At 35.2% G+C, this 19,943-nt stretch overlaps 2 protein-coding genes across 2 annotated transcripts; both read left to right on the top strand.

Annotated features, from left to right (window-relative positions):
* Positions 1–587: 587 nt before the first annotated feature.
* LOC110777856 (trigger factor-like protein TIG, Chloroplastic) lies at positions 588–7,467 on the top strand. The gene is made up of 13 exons (XM_021982443.2): positions 588–1,006; positions 1,397–1,480; positions 2,293–2,421; positions 2,563–2,651; positions 3,072–3,255; positions 3,891–3,981; positions 4,615–4,769; positions 5,156–5,248; positions 5,348–5,440; positions 5,595–5,675; positions 6,175–6,324; positions 6,838–6,933; positions 7,039–7,467. Exons 1-13 carry the CDS (start codon positions 695–697, stop codon positions 7,114–7,116), a joined length of 1,635 nt encoding a protein of 544 aa, XP_021838135.1. The 5' UTR covers positions 588–694; the 3' UTR covers positions 7,117–7,467.
* A 6,508-nt stretch (positions 7,468–13,975) lies between these two features.
* Positions 13,976–19,299, top strand: LOC110777855 (65-kDa microtubule-associated protein 1). The gene is made up of 10 exons (XM_021982442.2): positions 13,976–14,192; positions 15,253–15,347; positions 15,426–15,629; positions 15,762–16,013; positions 16,150–16,365; positions 16,718–16,873; positions 16,970–17,281; positions 17,564–17,651; positions 17,757–17,905; positions 18,784–19,299. Exons 2-10 carry the CDS (start codon positions 15,276–15,278, stop codon positions 19,075–19,077), a joined length of 1,743 nt encoding a protein of 580 aa, XP_021838134.1. The 5' UTR covers positions 13,976–14,192; positions 15,253–15,275; the 3' UTR covers positions 19,078–19,299.
* The last annotated feature ends 644 nt before the right edge of the window (positions 19,300–19,943 follow it).

The raw sequence follows: 19,943 nt of genomic DNA, 5'->3' as shown, positions 1-19,943 counted from the left end.
TACGTTAATTTAATCTAGAATTCAAGTATAATGGAGTATCAAATATCCTTAACATGTTGTATAAAGCCTAACTTATTATTAATCAAAAGGTCTTGTACGCATCAGGTGTAATAGATTCAATGATCATCCCATGAGAACTTATTTTATCTGAAATTTGCTAAATTTTAAAAAATATTACGAACTCATTTTAGCGGAAATATGTCAAAATAAGTCCAACAAAAGGCCAATGAACAACGCAATTTAGAAAGTGGATCATGGTGCACATAGAGCATGGTACACCTTAAGAACACTAGTATATAATTGAAAGAACATCTGGTTAGGAGAAAAGAACATGAGTATTTTTTTTATTTAAGTTTTTAATAAATAGTAAAATAATGTATTATTTTTATAACAAAAAAGTGAAATATTATATAGGATGTTCTTTTGCCGAGTGTCATGTTCTTTTGCTTATGCACATATGTTCTTTTGGTGCACCATGTTCTATATGCAACACGGTCTATAGTCCACGGATTGAATGAGCAAAGAGGAAAGAAAAAAGAAAAAAAGAAAAAAGAAAGGGAAGGAAAAGAATAAGCAAAAACCAAGTAGCTCTATCTACAATCCGATTTATTTATCCAAACAAAGAAACGATCAACCAACTCCATCCCTCTATTTCCCTTCACTCCACTGAAAACACTATAGCTTTAGCTTAACCATGTCAATGGAGCTCTGGACATCTGCAATTTCCATGAACCTTTCATTTCATACTCGCTCATCATCTTTCTCTCTCCTAACTACCAATAATTCCAACCTTTTTCACAAAACCAACAACACCCTCTACAAATTCCTCCACTTGTCTCCTTCTTCCCGCCAATTCTATCCCCTTCAACACTCATTTTTCAAACCCCCTCCTACTCATCTCTCAGCTTCATCCTCTGCTACCGCTTCGAACACGAAGAATGTCGAAAAGGAAGATAAGCTTCCTGCTGATATTGATGTAACAGAGGTTAAAGAGCCCAATTCTAGAGTAAGTGTTGGGTATTTGTCCTTAAATTTGTAATTTTTTTGCTCTATTAATCAATAATTGATGATTTCTCTACTGGGTATTGCTCAATTTGCTGAAAATCTACTGGAATTCCAACTGGGTTCTTCTCTTTGTGATGAATTTTCATGTGGGTATTGCAAAATTAGTTGAATTTCCTTGGGAATTCAAAAGGGCAATCTCATTTATCCCTTAAATTTGTGTGTTTATATGCTTTTTTATTTTTATTTTTATTTATTTTTAACATTCTATACTGAATTGTCCGTAATCAATCAATTTAATCTGTTCTTTGAATTTTATCTATAAATTGGGATTATCTAGACTTCATTAGGTTAATATTGATGAAATTTCTTATGGTTTTTCCTATTATTGCAGGTCAGATTGACTGTGACTGTTCCACCAATAGTATGTGATGATTGTTATAAAGGAGTTATGAGAGAGCTTTCAAAGCAGGCAAAGGTGCTTCCTCTTCACTCTTTTCTTTCCAAATATAGAAAGCTTATTGTGATTAGTAGCTCATAGTTGGATTAAATTATGAATATATGCACGTATGAGTATGACATTTATCTTTGTTTACTGATTGTTGGGATAGTTTGGATGTAATATGTTTTTTTTCCCTCTAAGTACACTGATTCGCGCCGAAGCTTGATGCTACTATGTGTGTTAGGATATTGTTTGAGCCTGTAGACCTATGTAACTGAAATTTAATTTCTTGATGAAATATATGAATATTATTTTAAAACCAAAAGATCAGATATACCTTGTGGTTTAGTCGATTAATGGCTCTATACGATTTAAATTCATATGTTTATGTTTTTGGATGAAATTCACTTTTGTGTTAAAATGTGGAATACTTATATCTGAATGTGGTGGATCTGGTACTTTAAAGACCAAAGTGTTAGATTATATTTAAGTAGTATACACGAACCTATTGGGATTTGGGCATCTTCCAACTTTGGTGACAACAGACTAATTCAAATGTCTCAGTGAACCGTGCTTCTTATTTCCTGTGATGTAATCAGCCAATTACGGATCAAGGTTCTCTCGTGAAAAACCTCTTTAAATCTGTGTATAAGGATCATAGAGCTTATGTTATTAGGATTCTCCATATATCTGAATCCTCCTCACCCAGCTCTAGGCAGGAGCCTCTTAGGGGCATTGGTGTAACAGCATGTTATTTGTTAGTATAATTGATTAATTTTCTGGACTTGTTGTGTATCCATCTTTGATGATTGCTCCTAATCATACAAGTCACGGTTTTATTATATTAGGTTCCTGGATTTCGGCCTGGAAAGCAAGTTCCGGACAGTATTCTTATTAGCTACGCAGGGAAGAGAAATGTTGAAAGGGCGACTATTGAGTCTATACTGAAAAGGATCCTTCCTCATGCCTTGTCATCGGTATAATCTGTTTCCTTTAAATTTTTATAAGTAGGATTTCCTGATTTATGTGCAATACCCTCATACTATTGTGCATTCAAAGTTAGCCTCAAATGAGACCACAGTTAGATTTTCTAACTTTTTGTTGGTCATCTGAAAAAGGTAAATGGAATAGCTTTACAAGATTCCGTCAGAATCAATACTTCATTTTCAGAGATGGAGAAGACGTACGCTTCATCAAATTCTTTGAAGTAAGTGATATATTCCTGTAACCGTGGAATTTATTTGAAGTATTATTTGTTCTCTTTACATGCCAATTTGATAAAACATATCATCTCATACAATTTAGACCCGTATTATGCAGAATAGGAGGATGAAGTTACAACCAACTCTTTGCAAATGCATAAAAAAATCTATTCATCTGAATATTTGAAAATTGTGTCCGTTAAAAATTAATGATTTCACTCATCAAAGTCTTCATTGGGGTTAGTTGACTGTAAGTAGGTGATGGAGGCGTTGCATATTTCTCGATTCCCCATGCTTCTCCTAAAGCTGTTGCCCTGTGGGTCCATCATGGTTGCGTACCGTTGCTGACCTCATGTATCATTGAACTCAAGTGTTTTGTTTTGTTGCTTTGTACGGATCATTAAATACCTGTGCCGTTCATACAGGTTTGATGTCGTGGTAGATGTGTTGCCTGAAGTAAGATGGAATCCTGAAGATGGATACAAGAACTTGAAGATTGTTGTTGAAATAGATAATGAAATAACTGCTGAGGTAGCTTGCGAACGAGAGCTAAAACGTCGATATAAGACGTTAGGTCCAATGAGAATAGTCACTGAAAGAGGGCTTCAGGTAAGTGTTGAGACTGGAAATTTAATATTTTTATTTTTAAGTAAGCATATCGGTATAAATTGGAAGAAATTGTTCAAATTTAATTTATATAAGCATCAGTGAGATAACAGAAGCAGGATATCATAACTAAGTGATGCACACTGCTTTACAAGTTAGTTAGGTTCTCATGGTCAAGCACTCTGCTCTGTTTACTACTTTATACTTCCTCCAAAACAAAATATAGGTTGTTGTAGAAATTTCCTCACATGCTTATAAGTTTAGTAGATTTATTGAAGTTGCATTGTATTATAAAGTGGCATTTAATGTTGCATTCATATCGTGGAGGATAAATAAACATACTTCATATGTTTTAGCAATTTCCATTTCAGGATGAGTTTTCTAAAATTTTCTGATGTGCAGTGAGAGAGAACCTTTAACTAGGTTTACTGATTCTTGTATCTTCTGTGGTGCAAATATCTGATGCACTTCTTAAATTCATAAGTTAAAGGCATTAAAGAATCCACTTTCCGATCTTTAACATGTACTTTCCTGTAATTCTGTTACTGGTACTGATAAATGCTTAAATTCTCCTGCTGTGTACTGGAGTTGACATAGTTTTAGCTCGACATAATTTGTATGCGGCTATAATTTCACAGGTTGGTGATGTTGTGGTAGTGGATATATCAGCAGCAACAATTGAGGAAGGTGGAAAAGATTCTCAAAAGATTCCTTCTGCTGAGAGCAAAGGTTTTTCTTGGCCGCTTTCCTATTATAAGTACTACTTCATGAAGAACTTAGTAATCCTTTGTTTCTCTTTAAAATATAAGCTTCGTCTATTTCAGACAGGAAAGTCTGATTTGGTGGTTGATTAAATCTGTTATTGGACTGCATTTTTCGATAAATATTGCATGTAGGCCAATAATTCTGAAAGAAGTAGTGATAAAGTAGTCAGGGACACAAAATTGCGCCTCAATTTAAAAGAATAATCATGAAAGGGAGGATTTTGTCAGAATTTGATGTAGCTTCCAAGTGACTTTAGAGAATCCCCTTCTCCTCCTAATTTATACATTGGTTAGAGAGCTCTAACCATTCTTGTTGCTTCATATAATCCAGGCTTTGCTACGGTAATAAGTATACAAGTATTTCTTTAGATGGTGCTGTTGTAGGAGGTTGAAGCAATCATAAATCATGGACTTTTGCAGTGTAGACTTAGCTCTGTAGAACAACATCGTAGGTTCAAAATATAAATTTAATATAATACGAAATAATGTATTCCATCCATGCGCTAGACTAACATTTCATGCTTAAATTTTCAGTTGAGGTATGCTTTGGCAAGTGAATTGTGCATCATTTCTTACTGATTGATCTATATTTTCCCAGGTTTTAACTTTGACACAGAAGATGCAGAAAATGTTCTTCCTGGTTTTCTTGATTCAATAATCGGAATCCGACAAGGTGAAACAAAATCTTTTCCACTTGTATTTCCCGAATCATGGAGACAAGAAGATCTCCGTGGAGTACAAGCTCAATTCACAGTGAGTGTTCTACTTGTATTTTCCGAATCATAAATGGCATATGCTGGCCTTTTTTTGATAATGGGAGGGCGGGGGGTTACATCTTTGCATCACTGCAGCTTGTAGTATGTTGATTTTATAAATACATGACATGTTCCACAAACTTTGCATTTCACTACATTAAATAAACCGGTTAATAGAATGTTGATTTCTCCCCTTGTATAATTTGGTGTTCAAGTTTGGCACAATTTTCTTTATGTGCGAGGTATTGGGAGTACGATCTTTACTCATATTAGATTATGTTAATTTCTTACTTATTATGAGTTTTTGTTTAGTTGCAGAAAATATTAGATCACTTTCCGAGTCCTAACATTATTAATATGTTACTTTAACCTTTCATTTTACAGGTGGAATGTAAAGAACTATTTTACAGAGAACTGCCGCCATTTGATGATTCTCTTGCTGAAAAGCTTCTACCAGGATGTTCAACTTTGGAGGAGGTAATTAGTTGTTACTTGTTTCAGATAACTGTAGCTTGTGGTGGCTTAGGAAGGAGATAAAAATGTTATAATCTTACTCATAATGCTGCATTTTTGCAGGTCAGGGAGGCATTGCTGCAGAGATGTCGGGAGCTTGAAATAACAGCCAAGGAACAAGCAACAGATAATGCAATTCTAGACCAGCTTCGTAAGGTGTTTCTCTACTTTTCAATTCTCCCATTTCGGTTTCACTAGAATCGCTATTATGAAGATTCCGTTGGAAAATTATAACTCAACCAGTGATGTTTATCATACATGAGGTTATCACATTCACAGCTTCTTATTTGGAATCCTTTGTTAACTACAGTTAGTCGAAGTTGATATTCCTCAGTCCTTGTATGAGGAAGAAGGTAGGCAAATGTATGGAGGAAAGCTTCTGGAAATTCAGGTCAGCACTTACTATATATTTCCCGCAAGACTTGAAAATTACTCTAGTAACGAACTATCATATATAGGAAGGGAGATTCCTACCTGATTCTACTTTGCCTAATAATCCTGAGAGATTTGTGACCGAGGAGTCAAAGGGAGCCATAAAATAAATAAATTAAAAATGCAGCTTTAGAAGGTGATATATTGTAGGTAGAAGTGAAATATGGGGTGTTCAGGTTGGATTTAGGTTGACTGCTAGAGTCATATTTTGGTGATAAGTCATTTAGTTCTGTTTCGCGTCAATTTCAGATGGGGTCAAAATCGAGTTACCTAATTTCGGGCAAAGTTTAGGTCTGTGTCAGGCTGTTTTGGGTCGGGACGTCGGGTCATTAAGGTTGGAACAGTTTTACGTGATCTATTCCAAATTACCTTATGTGCGTCCTCGAAAGGTGATCCATCTGTCATTCATTTTTCTGCGCTAAATTTTTCTTTCTCGTGTTTTCTGTATGATTATACAGGCACAAATGAAGTTGAATGATGAGCAGTTGGCATCCTTAACAAATCCGAAGACAGTAGCTGAATACATTGAACACGAGAAAGAAAACATAGTTCAGGTGATAAAACAGAACCTGGCTGTAGGAGACATATTTAAACGCGAAAATTTACAGGTAAAGATCTTGTACTCTTGTAGTGGAGTATACATACACTTGACAGCTTTCTTCTACTGTTCTCTCTGATGCCAAAGCATCGAACTAGGCTTTGCTTGTTCCCTCGGCCCATAATTCCCACTACTTCCGTTTCAAAATGATCTTTACACTTTTCGTTTTTGTCCGTTTCATAATGTTCTTTACAATTGTTTTATTCTATTTTTTAACATGAAAATTTACTACTTTACCCTTCTTACTTCACAATATTTACAATGTTACTCACTTTCTCTTACTTTATTCATTTTTTTTCCTTACACCCACCCAATTTTGTACACATTTCTCTTACTTCATCCATATTTTATTATATTCAATCAACTTTCTCATCTTTATCTTAACATTTGTGCAAATAGTATCCGTAAAGATCTTTATGAAACGGAGTTAGTAGCTGTTAATCTGTTATGGCTGCTTAAGAGAGAAGTTTGTAAAGAAAAGAAACCACACCACTTGATGATGATACTTAAATACTTAATGCAGGTATCAACTGATGAGGTGGTGAAGGAGATCGAAAGCTCCATTGCAGAATTTAAGAAGCATCAGCAAGAGTACGATGAAGAGCGTGTCAGAGAACAGGTTTACTCTTCTTCTTTATTTTTTCTTTACCTTCATAGTTTTATTTCTTGCACTGCTTCTTTCCTTGTTCAAACGTTACAGTGTTTACATATTTGTAAATCTAAGGTTCAAGAGGTTCTCGAGGGAGCAAAAGTGCTAGAGTGGCTAAGAGAAAACGCTGAAATTCAGTATATTACCAGGTGAAAATCAAGAAGAAAAACGCAGTTTTAAACTGGCAAGGTAGCCTGGTTTGTTCAGATGCCCTGTATATCTATATCTATATCTATATCTATATCTATATCTATGGATGGTGTATACATTATGGTGTAGTGTTTCGGTCATTTTTGATATCGTAAAGTCGGGTTATTTGATACCGCGATGCAACTCAAATAGGAAATATAGAGATGTTTATTTAGCCTGTGAGTGTTTGCTGGCCTGGGAGTTGGGACTGATTTTCTTTTATAATTTGAGTATTAGCATTTGAAGTATCAGTTTTATTGTGTATAGGAAGTACTGAATTACTTAACTCCATCAGTGGCTGTTTCTTTCTGATCACATTTATTTTTATTATTGAAGGATACATAATGAGAGGATGAGTGTTTTCATTGTGGTTTCGTGTGTATTATTGGAGAGGGATTGGTATGTTTCACACTTTCACCCATCATGAAAGCCACAGCGGTTTTATTAATAGAACCGCTCTTATAAATAGAACCGCTAACGGCAATAGCGGTTCATTGTCATTTTTGATACATAATACGATTAGCGGTTCTACTGTTTAATTTTTTTTTAAGAAAAACGGAGTTAGTATCTGATCCTACGTGGGCGGTATCGTGGGAATTAGTTTTAAAATTGCAAATGGGGAATTTCTTTTGTTTTTAACAACATTTAGGGAAATCGTTCTACAAAACACAATACTACTCCCTCCGTCCCACTTTTATAGTATTGTATTTTATTTCGTACGTCCCAAAATTATACATGTTTGGCAACTAGCGGTTAGCTGTTAGCGGTAGCGGATTGTATTAGCAATTTTGACTAGTTGTTGGTATTAGCTCGTCTGGCTAGCTGATTGTATTAGCTGATTTTGTAAAAGTGTTTGGTAAATAGTAGATATATAATAGCTGTTTGATTGTGTAAAATTACCAATAAGAACATCAACTTATTTAATTATAGAGAATTAGTAATTGCTAAATATATGAATATGTATGGTTAGATTTTTTTTGGAATTAAATGTAGTAACATGAAAAATAATTAAACAACATTCCTATAAAATTGAAAATGTAATTGTGGAGACCTGTGGGAAGCAAAAGTGGATGAAGCAAAGCTCGTGCTCTGGGGCTACAGTTGGGGATGGAGCATGGCTTTAACAATGTAGTTGTGGAGAGTGACTGTGTGAATGAGATCAATGCAATTCGCGAGCACGAGGAAGGGTAAATCCATTTCCACCTTGTTTTAGATGCCATAATATCATGTTTCTAGTTCTTTTTCTAACATTTCTTGGTTTTTTGTTGAGTTTTTTTTTTTCTAATATTTTTTGGTCTTTTGTCGGTAGAAGTAGTAATGTTGTTGCCCACGAGATCGCTCGTTGCTTGCCGTGGGTCAATGGTTGGCGTTTGTTGGGTAGTAATCTTCCGTCAAATGTTCTTTTGGTTTAAGCGGTGATGTTTTAAGCAATGAAAATTAAGTGCCTTTTAGGCTTCCTTATCAAATGGATCGGACCGGACCGACCCAGATCGGACCAGACTGGACCAAAGGCAATCGGTTCGATCTTTGGGTCGAGAAATATCATATCAAATTACGATCTTTGGTCCGGTCAGGTCCGGTCCAAAACCCGATTTTGGACCGGACCGATACTTTCTTAATAAAATATAATATAAACTATTAAAAATATAATTCTCTCCTTTACTATGTTGTTAATATTACTATATTATGATATATTTTATTTTATCTTACAAAAAAGGCCTTAAACAATTAAATTTTTTATATATTTTTTCTTTTTTACCATAATTTGTAGAAAAAATAAAAAATATATAGAAATAGGTCTACTGCCGATCCAAACCGTCCGGTCCGGGTTTTGGACCGATTTTTTCGGTCCGATCCGGATCCGGTCCAAGCATGATCGGTCGGTCTTCGAATCTTGAATATCAAAATTTCAGTCTTCGGTCCGATCCGGATTGGTTCGATCCGGTTCGGGTTTGGACCGATGAACACCCCCTATTAATGACATTTTAGCCTTTATGCTCTTTTCCCGATTCCCTTCATCAATTAACATCCCCTCCATAGGAAATAAAATATGGGAATTAAGGTCATCGTTTTTCATTCCAAAACTCATTTACATATCCCATTCCCACCTGATAAACATGAGAATTGGACCAAAATGGGATATATGAATTCTCATTTCTAAGAATTGCAACCACTAAACAAATGATAATTAGGAACAAAACAACCAAGCAAAGTTTGAGGTAAAGGTTAGTTGCATGAAATCAAGGCTATGGTATCAACGTAAATCAGATCATCAATGGTCCGACATGTTGTCCCGATTTGATCCGGTCCAAAAAAATTGCAGGTTTAGACAACCCTAAAAACGTGCTTTTTTTTTTACCAAAGTTTGAACTCGTCGGTCGAAAAAGCCTAATTTGGCCCGAAAAATCCACCATATTTTTTGTGTTTTGGCATAAATTTTTGTGTTAAAGATCGACACGACATTAGATCTCATCAATATCAAATCAAATCAAATCTAAATATGGTCTTTTTAAGGATGAAAATCTCAATCTCTTCCTATTTCTTCTCACTTTTAATAAATGTGATCTGAAAAAATAATTAGATATACCTACAAAGAAAGAAAAAAGTGAACAAATAAAATGGAGTATGAATGTGAAGTACTAATTAATGTGCTAGTACTGGTCAATGAATACCATTCCATGGCCAAGTCCAAGCAACACTTAAATTCCACATTTGTGCCTCAAGTTTCTACTTGATTCATTCTTTTGACAAACAGGGTTCTTGTTGAGTTGTTGGTAGTTAGAGACTATGACATTTGAGTTTCTTGTGTTTGACCATTTCTTTCTCCTTTCGTCTTTAAAAATATAAAAAAGTTTGAGCTAGCTTCTTCTTTGACCGGCAATCTTCTCACTTTTGGCGCAACTTAAAAAAACATTACTCCGTATTATAAAAGTTAATTTTATTTTTACTTATTTTAAGATACTATGAGCGATTTCCTTCAATATTGTTTAAAGAACGTCAAATTCCCAAAATGCGCCACTTTTTAACTTAATTTCCACCATACCGTCCACGTCAGCATTAAAACCGGTCATTTTTTTTTTTTAACGAAGCGACACTAAACCGCTATCTCAGGTAGCGGTTGACTTAAGTAAACCGCTATCTGAGATAGCGGTTTATAATCACATAGGTAGTACTATTTATAAATGGTTAAAAAAAAAAAAAAATTCATCAGCTAGGGGTCGAACCCACGACCTTTTGGTTAGGAAATATACACTCTATCCGCTGAGCTACAGACACTAATGTTGATAAGTTAAATTTAGAAATGTTTATAATGAATATTAATAAATGGTTAAAAAGAAATAAACACATCAGGTAGGATTTGAACCCACGACCTCCTACATAGAAACAACACACTCTATCCACTGAGCTACAGACACAATTGATGTCATAAGAGGTTACTTCTAAATTATATTTCTATTTAAACTGTAATTCATGTTAAAAATAATTTACAATTAAGTAAACCGCCATCTGAGATAGCGGTTTTGTTTTAATACAAACCGCTATCTGAGATAGCGGTTTATAACATTGAACCGCCATCTGAGATGGCGGTTTGCTTTAAAACGAAACCGCTATCTCATATAGCGGTTCAATGCTGAACCGGAAAAAAAAAAATTACTTCTCTTTCTCCCTTGCTTACGTGGACGGTATGGTGGGAAATAACTTAAAAAGTAACGTATTTAGGGAATTGTTGGATCTTTATACAATATTGAAGGAAATCGCTCAGATACTATAGCTTAATTAATTAATAATATAAATAAGTTAAAGATGGAATACAGGGATGGCATGCACGTAGCAACTAGCAACCAATCTTCACGAGTAGACAACCTTAAAAGTTAATTAATATGTCAAATTAACCCATTAAACATTTAATATTTCTATTTTTTGTTTTTCTTTACTATTTACCATTTTTTTTTTATTATATATACTATTTATAAGGAAAGTTTGTATGACACGTGTCACTCTGTTTATGAATTTGAACCTACGGCCTTGAGTTTAAACAATAACGTTTTTATTATTCGAATATGACATGTTTCGTGTTATCATTGACAAAATAAATCTAACTAAGTGTGAATGTTACTCCGTATTAATGTAGTAACCCGTAACATCGCCCGGACCCAAAAATTAGTTATAACTTATAATAGTTACAATTTCCCATATATGCAGTACTTTCTCAGTTTCTTGCATTAATTAGTGAATTAAATAAACTTCTTAAAGTAACCATGATCAATCACTAAACACTGTGGTTGATTGATTTAACTTAATATTACATGATTATGTAAGAATGTTTGTGTTACTTTAAGCTTTTTCCATGATAATGTGTGGAGGAGCATTGTTTCGAGACCCCAAGCTATAAGGATATTTCATATTAGCTCCACAAATTTAAGGGAAGCCGGGTTTTATATTGATTAATTAATACGGATTAAGCTAGTTGAATGCAATATACATTAGCTAAGTAATAAGTAATAAATAATAAATAATACTCTCTCCGTTTCTTTTTTATCTTCCTGTTTGGAGTTTTGGGTGGAAATTAAGAAATTGGAATCTTTTAATGATTGGGTGTAAGAGTAATGATTGAGTGTAAAAGAAAATAATAAATAAATGAAGAAAGTAATAAAGAAATGAAGGAGAGAGAAGATATTTTTATGAAAGTAATAAAAAATCATAAAAGTGGGGTTGGGTGGGTGAATAGGAAAATGTGAATGAATTAAATAAGGGATGGTGGAGAAATTTATGGTAAAAAGTCATGTCCCAAAATAGAAACAGGATGATCAAATAGAAACGACATTTATAGAAACAGGAAAATCAAAAAGAAATGGAGGGAGTAATTAATATAAATAATAAATTATCCGTTATCCGTTATCCGCTACTATTGACCGCTAACCGTTACTCAACTGCTAACCGCTACCCGCTACCTCTAGTTTTGCCGAACATTGCCTTAAACTAGTGTAGTATTTTGGTCCATGATTACTTTCTCCGTCTCAGAATACTCGCAACGATTTGACTGAACATGTTTTTCAATGCACAACTTTGACCATCAACATCTTCAATTATATATTATAAAAACTTAAGATGAAGCCAACAATATATTATATGCTAACACTTATTTTCATATACTATAAATAAAATACGGTCAAAGTGAATTATGTGAATAGTGCAAATAGTCAAAACGTTGTGAGTATTCCGGGACGGAGGGAGTATTTTTTATAATTAAATTTATTTATTATGTTGTTCATTGTTATATACTCCCTCTGTCTCATTTGTATAGTGTCGTTTGACCATTTTCACGGGTTTTAAGAAAAATAGAATATAATAAATTGGTAATTGATTTGTATGGGAAAAAGAGAATATAATAACTTGAAAAATGTAATATAGTACTCCCTTCGTTTCTTAATGTTTTCCCCATATGAAATCTTGATACTATTTATAATGGAAGAGAATCTTTTGAATTATGTTCAATATATAAGAAAAACATAGTCATGTGAGATCTTGTTTGATTCGTCTCAACGAGTACTTTAACAATATGTAAATTTTATAAATTTTAACAACACATAATTAGAGATATTAACGATGTAAAATGTTCATTGACAAGTATGCAAAAGGAAAATGGGAAAAACATTTAGGAGCACAAGGAGTACATGTTTTTGTTTTGTTGTGTTTTCAATTCATTTTTAATTAATATAATACATGGAAAAGTGGAAAATTTAATGGAAAAAAATAGAAACAAGACTGACTATGTTTGGTTGTTAGAGGATTCACCAAAAAATAGAGGATTTGGCGAATTTAGAGGTTTGACAATCTTCTAATATAGAGCAACTTTTTGGAATTAGAGGATTCATCCCAATCCTCTATCTCAATCCTCTAAATTCCAAACACCTACTTCGTAATTATATTAGAGGATTGAATTGGTCAAACCTCTAAAGTGGCCAAATCCTCTAATTTTTGCTGAATCCTCTAACAACCAAATACAACCAATATTAAAGATGTATATGCATGTGTATTGTTCAGTTTTAGAACGAATTTTGCTTTCTATCTCTATTGTTTGGTTCATAGTAATAGGATTAGATTATAAATAAATGCACTTCAAAAAACTCTAGTATCAACACAATACGACCCATGGCTAGTAGATTGCGTGTTTGGTTCATAATAGCAGGGTTAGATTATAAATAGCCGCACATCGAAAGACTCTAGTATGAACACAATACGACCCATGAGTCATGACTAGTGGATTGCCCATGGTCCGAACATAAACAACCACAAACGGAAAAGCAAGCGGGGTTGGCACGAAGCTTGGCTAAATGCTGATAATGCTCTTAAGACCAAACACCTAAATGAAAATTATTAGGTGCACCTAGTGGTGGACCTTGAATGGTTTTAGGAGGGGGGCCGGTAGAACAAATTAAGCAATATACTATATAATTATACAATTATACACACATTTTAGGGGGGACCATAACTAAAAATACACTACAAAATTTTTCGGCCGGGGGCCAGGCCCTCCCCAGCCACAACAAAAATCCGCCCCTGGGTGCACTCGGGCGCACTGTACACCAAAAAATATTTTTGTGCCCATTGATGATTTCCTATCATATTTTTTTCCCACATATAAATATAATATATTAGAGGGAGCACCGTACACCCGGTAATATGTCATTTGAGATAGGAGACGGGAGCAATGTCACAATCAGTAAATACCACAAGAAATCATGGGTGTCAAACAAGTAAAAAAAATATTCAAGAAAACAGATAAAAAAATTAAGAAAAACTTTTCAGACAATCATATGGGATGGAGAGAGAAAGAAGGGGCCATTTCACATAGTGGGTCCCACGGCACTTAACTCTTACAGTTTTCTCTCTCCTCGTCTTCTTCAATCTTCATCATCTTCACTGTCCTCACTTCACACTCTCTCTCACTCTTCCTTCTTTCTCTCTCCTCGGGACGACCAAAATACTTCAGATCTAACCACCCAGAAAACCCTAAACATTTAACAAGGACTATCTGCGTAAGCTTTTTTCTTCCTTTTATTTACTTCTTAGTTCAGCAACTTCCACATTGTCTTTTATTGTGAGCTCTTTTTTTGGTAATGGGTATGGCTTAATCTTCGATATTATTGATTAATGCGTCTTATTTTTAGTTGATTTGAGGTAGGTTTTTGCTTGACTACTTTGAGGATCTGATTATTTAACTAATTTTCTTGAGTTAACTCATTAACACATTTGATGCGTTTATTATTTGATTTTTTTAGGGATTTCTATTCTTGATTTTTCTGGGGTTTAGCTGATTATAGAGCTGGTTTAGCTAAAGATCTTGAATTTTATTGATGGGTATTTGATTCTTTTTAGTGATTTAGACGGGATTTGATCTCGAGTTCTTGGTATGACCCCCAAGATTCACGGCGTGCCCATTCGATATTTGATGATATTTCATAATGTTGTGGGTTTAAGACCCTCCTGTTTGTGGGTTTGGTGGGAGGGATGAGTTAGTATTTTGTTGATTCTTGAGTTTAAGATTATGTGGGTTTAGCATGTTAAAGTATGTTTGTATGTACTTTATTGTAAATTATTATTTAAGTATATAATAATGAAGGGATGGAAATTGTTATCATAATGTGGGTTAGCAGTGAGTGATGCCAACTATGTATGATTTGTGGATAATGTTGCTAAGTTGGAACTAAAAAGTACAGTACTAGATTGACCTAATAATTGTATGGTGGTATCAAATGTTAATTGTAGATGATCTGTCATAATTATCCTTGTCACTGATGGAGGCTTTGTCCTGCTTAATAAGCACTTATATGTTCCTTTCATAGTTGGTGGGTGATTGAACAATGAACAACAGGTGAATTGGATTTCTGATGCCACTTATTTTCAATCCGTTACCTTATTCGAGTGTTTTATTGTTTTGTGGTTTTATGTGATCGTTATACGCTGCTGAGTGAGAAACTGATGCGAGCAATGAGAGTTTGTTTGACTGTTTGTGTGTTATGATCATAAGAGATGTTGGTTTCTGTGAGATGGGTATTTCTTGTAAATAGAGAAGCTGAAACTTTGGGGTCAATGCAGGTCCTTAATTAGCTCCATCGTCAATGGCAGTGGCAGATGCAGAAAATCCTCTTATAGGAGAAAACACTTGTGGAACTTTGCTGCAGCAGTTACAGGTAATTTGCCAAAGAATGAGGTAATTTTGTTTTGAACATCTGAGCATTATGCTGATCGTCATTTTTGATTGGGTGTAGCGAATATGGGATGAAGTTGGCGAAAGTGATGAGGATAGGGACAAGATGCTTCTTCAGATAGAACAGGAATGTTTAGATGTCTACAAAAGGAAAGTTGACCTGGCTGTTAAATCAAGGGCTCAGCTTCTCCAGACCTTGGCTGATGCTAATGTTGAACTGTCTACCCTCCTATCTGCTCTTGGAGATAAAACTGTTTTCGGAATGGTTTGTCTTTACTATAACTCATTTTTTAGTGTTTTCATGGAGATCAGAACAAGTCATAATGTTGTTTGTCTTTTCTTTATTTCTGAATTTTAAGTGGCAATTTAATCAGTCCTACACATTACTTTTTGGCAGCCTGAGAAAACTTGTGGAACGATTAAGGAACAACTTGCAGCTGTTGCACCAACATTGGAGAAGCTGTGTAAACAAAAAGAGCAGAGGTTGAGAGAGTTCTCTGATGTACAGACACAGATTCAAGAAATCTGTGGAGAAATTGCTGGGAAGTTGAACCTGAATGATGAAGCACCAGTAGTTGATGAGTCCGATTTATCCCTAAGGAAGTTAGAGGAATATCTTGCTCAACTTCAAGAGCTTCAAAAAGAAAAGGTATAGTTTATTTCAGTATTTTTCTTGGTAATAATATGTCCTGTAAAAAGAAAAGGTATAGTTTATTTCGGCATTTTTCTTGGTAATAATATGTCCTGTAATAAAAGTTGCATTCATAAGTTTTGTTGATGCGCAGAGTGAAAGGTTGCACAAGGTATTGGAATTCGTGAGCACTGTGCATGATCTTTGTTCTGTCCTTGGTATGGACTTCTACAGCACTGTGACAGAAGTGCACCCAAGCTTGAATGACTCTAATGGTTCGCAGTCAAAAAGCATAAGCAATGAAACACTGTCAAAGCTTGCTGAGACAGTTATCGCTCTAGAAGAGGACAAGAAGCAGAGGCTTCAGAAGGTAAACCATTGATCACACTAATCAACAACAATTAGACCAGCCAAAAATCGATGCAACCTCCTAAGCTTGATCAAGTCCCTCCCAAATTTTTTAGAATTTTGGAGTCAAGATTTCAACTTAAAACTGGAAACAACCGCAAAAATTAGTGGAGAAATGTAGTTGACCCAAAATCAACTTGAAAACTGACCTGAACTGAACCAAGCTGATTTGAAACAGCCACCTGAAATTTTCAAGTTGTCAAGTAATTTAAAGCTTCTTCTAAGACTCTAAGAGAGGATGTGAGGCTATAATCTGATGCTATCATTCTTGCAAGACTAACGCTACAAGTCTAACAGAGTGTCTCTCCCTGCAGCTTCAAGAGTTAGCTAGCGAGTTAATTGATCTGTGGAATCTAATGGATACACCTGACGAAGAGCGAGAATTGTTTGACCATGTTACATGTAACATATCAGCCTCAGTGGATGAAGTCACCATTCCAGGTGCTCTTGCTCTGGACTTGATTGAGCAGGTATGTTAGGTTTACTTTATGTATGCCGCTATTAGGAATCAAATGATGCTTGGTACTGATAATTTTGTTTTCGTTCCGTTTGGTTTTATTTGTTAGGCTGAGGTTGAAGTAGAGAGGCTTGATCATCTAAAGTTTAGTAGGATGAAGGAAATCGCATTCAAGAAGCAGGGTGAACTTGAGGAGATATATGCTCGTGCACATATAGAAATTGATACAGAAGCTGCTCGTGAAAAGATTTTGGCAATTATTGATGCTGGGAATGTGGAGCCCACAGAGTTGATTGCTGACATGGATAGTCAGATCTTGAAGGCCAAAGAAGAGGCTTTTAGCAGAAAAGAGATTTTGGACAGGGTCGAAAAATGGATGTCGGCTTGTGAAGAAGAGAGTTGGCTTGAAGACTACAACCGGGTATTGCTCCATCTTTGTTTTGTACTCTAGTGATTCTTTTCTTTTGTGTTCGTTTGCATCTATAGTTTCGATTTTCTCTTCCAGAGGAACATTTGGTATTGCTTTTGTATTACAGCGGGCATTGCTTGTTATTAGTTACTTTGTTGAAGATTTTATATTTCCCTTTCTTCATTTTCACTCATCTTGTGAAGTTGTAGGGAAGTGTTGTGCAGTATGGGTAATTCCTTTGCCATAATTTCATGTGCATTGATCTCTGACTCATGATTTCATTCATTGTTACAGGATGACAACAGATATAATGCTAGCAGGGGTGCTCACTTAAATCTTAAGCGGGCAGAGAAAGCCAGAATTATGGTGAACAAAATCCCAGGTTTGTATGATATTTGGTGAATTACTAAGCGGCATTTAGGTTCTGCAAATGATTCTTCACAACGCCGATTGCTTATTTTTTTTTATTTTTTTTGTGGCCTTGCAGCAATGGTGGAGACTCTAGTTGCCAAAACTCGCACTTGGGAAGAGGAAAGAGGCCTAACATTCACCTATGATGGAGTTCCCCTTCTTGCTATGCTGGATGAATATGCCATGCTCAGGCATGAGAGAGAGGAAGAGAAGCGGAGGTTGAGGGTAAGTTTAACAGCTCAAAACAAAACTCCTTCTAGCTGCACCTGCATGGTCTGGTCATGTATTATTTATTCCCCTTCACCTGTTGTCTGCATAGGCTAGATTTGAAGCAAAGTGGTAGGAAACTCTATTTTCTAAAATCAAACAACTTGATGAGAAAATGACCACCACGTGCTTGGATCCAGCTTGACCAGAGGTCTCTGGTTATAGCCCTGAGAATGCAGCAGCATTGATCCTTTCCAAATCTGGAATAGTTGTAGTCTATTAGTGAACAAAATTCCCCATACTGGTTAATTTACCTAAAAGAGGCATACTGACTCTCCCTCATAAGTCTGTTGTCCCTTGGAAATAGGAGGGGTATAGAGGCATGTACTGCTCCTGACTCTTGGATATCACCACGATTTAGGGTCTGAGGCTTTGAGCCAATGCCATCCTCTTCCGTATCCCATTTCATACCCAGTTCATTGACGGCTTGTTTGGTAGCTGACTAGCTGGTAATAAATGGTGGGAATGGGGATACATCTAAGTGTTATCTGACAAGAAGGTGTTTTTCTTCATAAATTTGCATTCCCACCTAATACTAGTATAGTAGTATACTACTCCCCAAATGATACTTGATTGTAATGGAAATTTATAAAGAATAAGAGACAATATTGACTGAACTAGCATTACCATGGGAATGGATATTGATTTTGCTTACAAATTTACATAGAAATTCATTCCCATTAACACCAATTATGTCCGACTACCAAACAGGCCGTGATTGTGTATGGAATTGATGGGTTTAAAATGACTATGCCGGTACCTATCCTCAAGTATAGATGGACTATATTCTACATTGTTTATCTGCAATTGTAACTTCTGTCTGTTGATCCCCGCAGGACCAAAAGAAGTATATCGACCAGATGGGGGGCACAGACCAGGAAACTGTTTTCGGGTCAAGGCCAAGCCCAAGCCCTGCTAGACCCGGTAGTGCAAACAAGAAAGGGCCACGTGCGAATGGAGGTTCCAATGGGACCCCCCGTCGACTCTCTCTAAACAACACTCAAAACGGAACTCGGTCATCCAAGGAGGGTAAGATCAGGCCATCAGGTCCGGTGAACTATGTTGCCATATCGAAAGATGATGCTTCTTCTCACATCTCTACCTCGGATACCATTCCTGTTACACCTTAAATAGTTGAGAGTAGAAGCAACTTCTGTAGGTCTTTAATGTCATAGTGTAGTTGTAGTTTGTTGTTGTAGGATGGTAATTGTGAACAGTAAGAGGTGTAGTAACTAGTAAGAGAGTATTTAGTATATACTGAGAACAGTCTGTGTGTGTTATATTACCAAGACAAGAAGCTTACTAAATACTAATCCCATGCTATTACGTAAAAGTATATTTTTCTTTTCTTAGTGTTGCTTTTTGCAATAACTTGTGGGATAATTATGTCCTTCAGGCTGTAACTTTATAACTCATGTTCATAGAACATCAATAACATGGAGAATCTTCTCACATGTTCATTTTCTCTCCTTGCACCAATTTTTTTTTTCATGAAGTAAGTTTTAAAAAAGATAAGGGTTTTATTAACTTATTTTCTTTCATTATTATGGGATAGCATGATAAATATTCCATTTTGAAAATGCTGTAATTTCTACAATATGTACTAGTGTGGGCCCGTGCTAATGCACGTGATTTCTGTAAAATTAGAAAGTAATAAAATAGTGCATTAGATTTTAAACTCTTACTTTGGACATTATAATGGTAATAACACAAATAGGGAGTAGTTATGAAATTAATAAGTCATGATATATCTATGTTGGTCTATATGAGATATTTTTTTTTAATGATGTTAGACAATTGAAATGTTATTAGATGTCTAAGATAAAATGTCAATTGATAATAATAATAATATAGCATAATTGCCTAAGTTATAAATTGTACGGAGTATGGTTTAACCGTTTAACCATTCAACTGAAGTACCTACTTTTTTTTTTATTATTAGACTGGTTATACATCAAATGCAAAATTAAAAAATGACGTTTTCTACATTTGTTAG

This window comes from Spinacia oleracea, chromosome 4 (genome assembly GCF_020520425.1).
Source record: "Spinacia oleracea cultivar Varoflay chromosome 4, BTI_SOV_V1, whole genome shotgun sequence".
In the NCBI taxonomy this organism is placed as follows: Eukaryota; Viridiplantae; Streptophyta; class Magnoliopsida; order Caryophyllales; family Amaranthaceae; genus Spinacia; species Spinacia oleracea.
The sequence above is the reverse complement of the archived record's forward strand: the minus strand, read 5'-3'. Positions and strand labels throughout refer to the sequence as shown.